Here is a 3,966-nt window from a genome sequence, read left to right as displayed (position 1 = left end):
ACGATCAAGGTTTTCCAAAAGGCTATAGAAGATGCATATAACGCTTCTTGCCAAGTTGTCCGTTTAAGGTCGTTAAATTAACTGCTACTTAATGTCATCCACTCATTGATTCATATAAATTACTCTTTATGGTTTAGGTGTTTTTCTCTTTTATAAAATAGCTAAATGTCACGACTGTTGCTTAATGGACTAATATATATATATATATATATATATATATATATATATATATATATATATATATATATATATATATATATATATATATATATATATGGGGGGAATGGAACATATCATTTTTCGTTTGTTACTTTTAGTGATGAAGAGTTAAATTTTACTCCGCGGTTGAACCTCATTGTCCACAGCAAACGGTGGTTTCAGGTTTGATTCGATGCGTTTAGCCGAGAAATAAGAGTAGAATGTATGGTACCTGTTTAAATATATTCCGTTACTATTTTGGATGAAAGAATACAAGACTATTTATGTTCATCTGGAGATTGCAATCAATATTTGCATCATAATTAAACGTATACGCACAATGTATCAAGTTTAACAGAAAAAAGAAGAGATACATACAAACAGATGGTTAATGGCAATAATTATTTGTAGAGAGGATACTGTTTTAATTTGCGGAATACTTTGATCAATTGAAAATGGAAGTGGGTAATGAATTATTAAAAATATAAATAAATGCAGACTGGTCTTTAAAAAACACATTATTTGAATCGTATATTTTCAGTATGATGTTAGGATTATTCATAACCATCCAAGTTACCGTCTTTCATTCAAACGGAAAGTACAGCGGTGAAGGTGACTAACTTTGATTTACATTTCTGTCAGAATGAAAAGTGGATGATATTGATTTCGTTTCAAAAGAAAGATCTTGATCCTGTTGCTACGGTGTTTATATCAAAACAATTTTAAACATTTTGTTGTGGATGCATTGGAATTGCAATATTAGTGCTAGTTACACTAACACCCTAGTTATCATCCATCTTGAAGCATTAATGTCTTTTTTTGACAGGCAAGCGACCACAGAACTGTAAAGAAATTATATGTTCAGGACAAAATACTACAGGAATTTACACGATATATCCCAGTGATGATTCAAACGGCGTGAGTGTCAGATGTGATATGGACACAGACGGAGGGGGTTGGACAGTATTCCAACGCAGAGTGGACGGGTCAGTTGATTTCTTTCGTCCATGGGCTGATTACAAATCTGGCTTTGGGAATGCAGACACAGAGTATTGGCTTGGTCTTGATAATATACATCAACTGACTTCCCAAGGAAACGTGAAACTTCGTGTTGACCTCATTACTCCACAACCTCCAGAACGATCCGCGTATGCCGTGTACTCTTCTTTCCAAGTAGGTGACGAAAATAGTAGCTATATTCTCACCGTTACTGGATACTCTGGAAATGCTGGAGACTCCATGAATTATCAAAATGGCAGGAAGTTTACAACCAAAGACAGGGATAATGATCTTAGAGAATTTAATTGTGCTAGTGTATACTTTGGTGGCTGGTGGTATTACAGCTGTCATACGTGTAACTTAAATGGCCTGTATGGGTCAGTTAAGTTTGGGGAAGGACTTAATTGGGGTTCACTTTCTGGACTTTATGTTTCCATGACGTTCGTGGAAATGAAGCTAAAGTAGATTTAAATGTGCACAAATAACATCTATTAGAGTCTGTAGTGTTATATATTCGTTAAATGTAAGTATACTTGTCAAGGTTCATTTTTATTCCATGAAAGTACCTGATTGATATTAACTGCAACGCACTGAATTGAATACTGCCTTCACAGTTGTAGGTCAGTATTTCATTCAGCGCGCACCACATGCAAATATCTTACGGGTACGATCATGCCCTCATAATATTCTAGGGAGAGGAACTTTTCTTTACTTTTCCCGGCACAGTGGTATCAGTAATAGATTGCAAGTGCTGTTAAAACTATTTAACCTAAACAATTTTTCTCAGCGTAAGATTTTGATGTTGTACAATGTACAACAAAATTGTATCGTTTTAATTTTGTATTTATTTATTGTGTTCATCGTTGTGTGTTATTTGGTGTCTATCATAGGCACATTGACAAAGTGCACGATAGTGCTAAGAGTAGTTCAACACTCGTTCTGCACTGCGAGTTTTCTCTTTGTTTTAAGCATACAATCACGTTCTGTTAAAAGCGAACTATAGAGATCCCGTACATCAACGTTTAATACTCACCAGTTTCATCAGTACATCGAAAGAGAAATATTATTATGAAGAATATCGTGCAAGTCGCAGCATAGTAGAATAATTATTACACAAATAGCAGCATGGCACAAGAAGCTAGGTTTGAAATGGTGGAAACTGTTGTAGTAAGGTTAATTTGATACATTTTAAAAACTACAAAAATATCCACCTATAATACTACTATGGAATTAGATAACACGGACGTTTATACATTATTTAATGTGTAGCTAGGTCACATTACACAAGTGATCAATTTACTGATTATATTATAGCTTTGACTATTCAGTGCTGCAAAACTTACGCAGACTATTTCCTTGCTAGTTATTATTGACCAAAACGTTTGATTCAGCCTAATAATGAGTTGTTATGTTAAGATTATAATGTGAATGTGGGATAACGCCGTGAAAGTCAATATATGGCATGCGAGATTCAGCAAGAACCAGAATGTAACTACATGTATACAAATTGTTTGCTATGGTGTTTAGTGTGACATCAGTACGGTAATAAGACTATTAAAGAAAACGTTTATTTGAATTCGACTGATAATATCTTAAATGCCTTTATGTGCAAATTCTTTCACTGATCAGAAGGGTGACAACTCTTGTAACATTAATACTCCTCTTACATTTTTATAAAAATTACTTAAACTTTATAAGCCACATTGATCAATGCTGGTTTGGTTGATATCTTGGTCGGGTATTTATAGTCTAGACTAGTTTCTAGACCCATTTATGTTTATAACAATAATGAAACTGAGAATGATAAGAAAATAGAAGAAAACCGTCTGTTTTCTATGGAGATGTATCATAGCAAATGATGGAAAGAAACCAAGTGCAGGAATGTTGGGAAATGTATGTACAATATGTGCACTCTTTCAATTATGGAGACTTAATTTCTAGAATTGCCTCGCACAAGTAACACTTGGTAATCACACGGTTTAACAATAAAAAATAAATACTACTTTTTATTGCATTATATAGTTGTTTTTTATTATTACTGTTCCATAAAGTACACTCCATCAACGGGATAGCATAAGACATAACTCAAGGTATGAAATCGTAATGAATAAGCAGAAATCATAATGGATGGCTGGCATCTATGATATATGGCGCCAATGAAATATGAGTAAATTGAGGTCAGGATTCGAACTAAAACATTATATGCATTTCAGCTATATGTGCACAACAAAAATTTTTATGATTGGGTTTAAACAAAAGATTCGTTTACGTATGTGAGTTATGAAGAAATACAAATTCATGCCTAAAAATAAATAAAGCTTCATCATATGGCTAGCATACAATACCTGGAACAGCCTTGGGTGTAACCAAGAAATGGAGCTCTACAAGAATGGTCATGGCGTGTGTGGTAGAATAGAAACCGAGTGGGTTTTCGGACTAAATGAATAAGACAAACACAAGGTGAGAAAGATGTGAAATTAATGAAATGAATTAATAAAGAAGAAAGAAAAAATATGTGATGTAAAGATATAATGATTCTCTCACGCTCTCATCATACGATTGACTTAAATCACTCTACACAACATTCAAACATTGAAAATAAACCAAAAAAATTAAATCAATATGAAGTACAGATCCAAGAAACTTCATGGACTGCAGATACGCTTCAAACAGTATTTTACACTACAAGAGAGATTCACATAATCTCGATAATTAACTCTATTACGATTCAAAAAATCTTAAGACCACAACTAAGATTCAAAATAATAT

The 3,966-nt window shown here is 33.4% G+C and overlaps 1 protein-coding gene across 1 annotated transcript; it reads left to right on the top strand.

The window, feature by feature from the left end:
* Nucleotides 1-880: 880 nt before the first annotated feature.
* LOC149790117 (ficolin-1-like) lies at nt 881-3,139 on the top strand. The gene has a single exon (XM_089973400.1). The coding sequence runs from the start codon at nt 1,135-1,137 to the stop codon at nt 1,660-1,662; it is 528 nt and encodes a 175-aa protein (XP_089829526.1). The 5' UTR covers nt 881-1,134; the 3' UTR covers nt 1,663-3,139.
* Nucleotides 3,140-3,966: the final 827 nt, after the last annotated feature.

This window comes from Sinohyriopsis cumingii, chromosome 10, assembly GCF_028554795.1.
Source record: "Sinohyriopsis cumingii isolate HCF-2022 chromosome 10, ASM2855479v2, whole genome shotgun sequence".
Lineage (NCBI taxonomy): Eukaryota > Metazoa > Mollusca > Bivalvia > Unionida > Unionidae > Sinohyriopsis > Sinohyriopsis cumingii.
The sequence above is the reverse complement of the archived record's forward strand: the minus strand, read 5'-3'. Positions and strand labels throughout refer to the sequence as shown.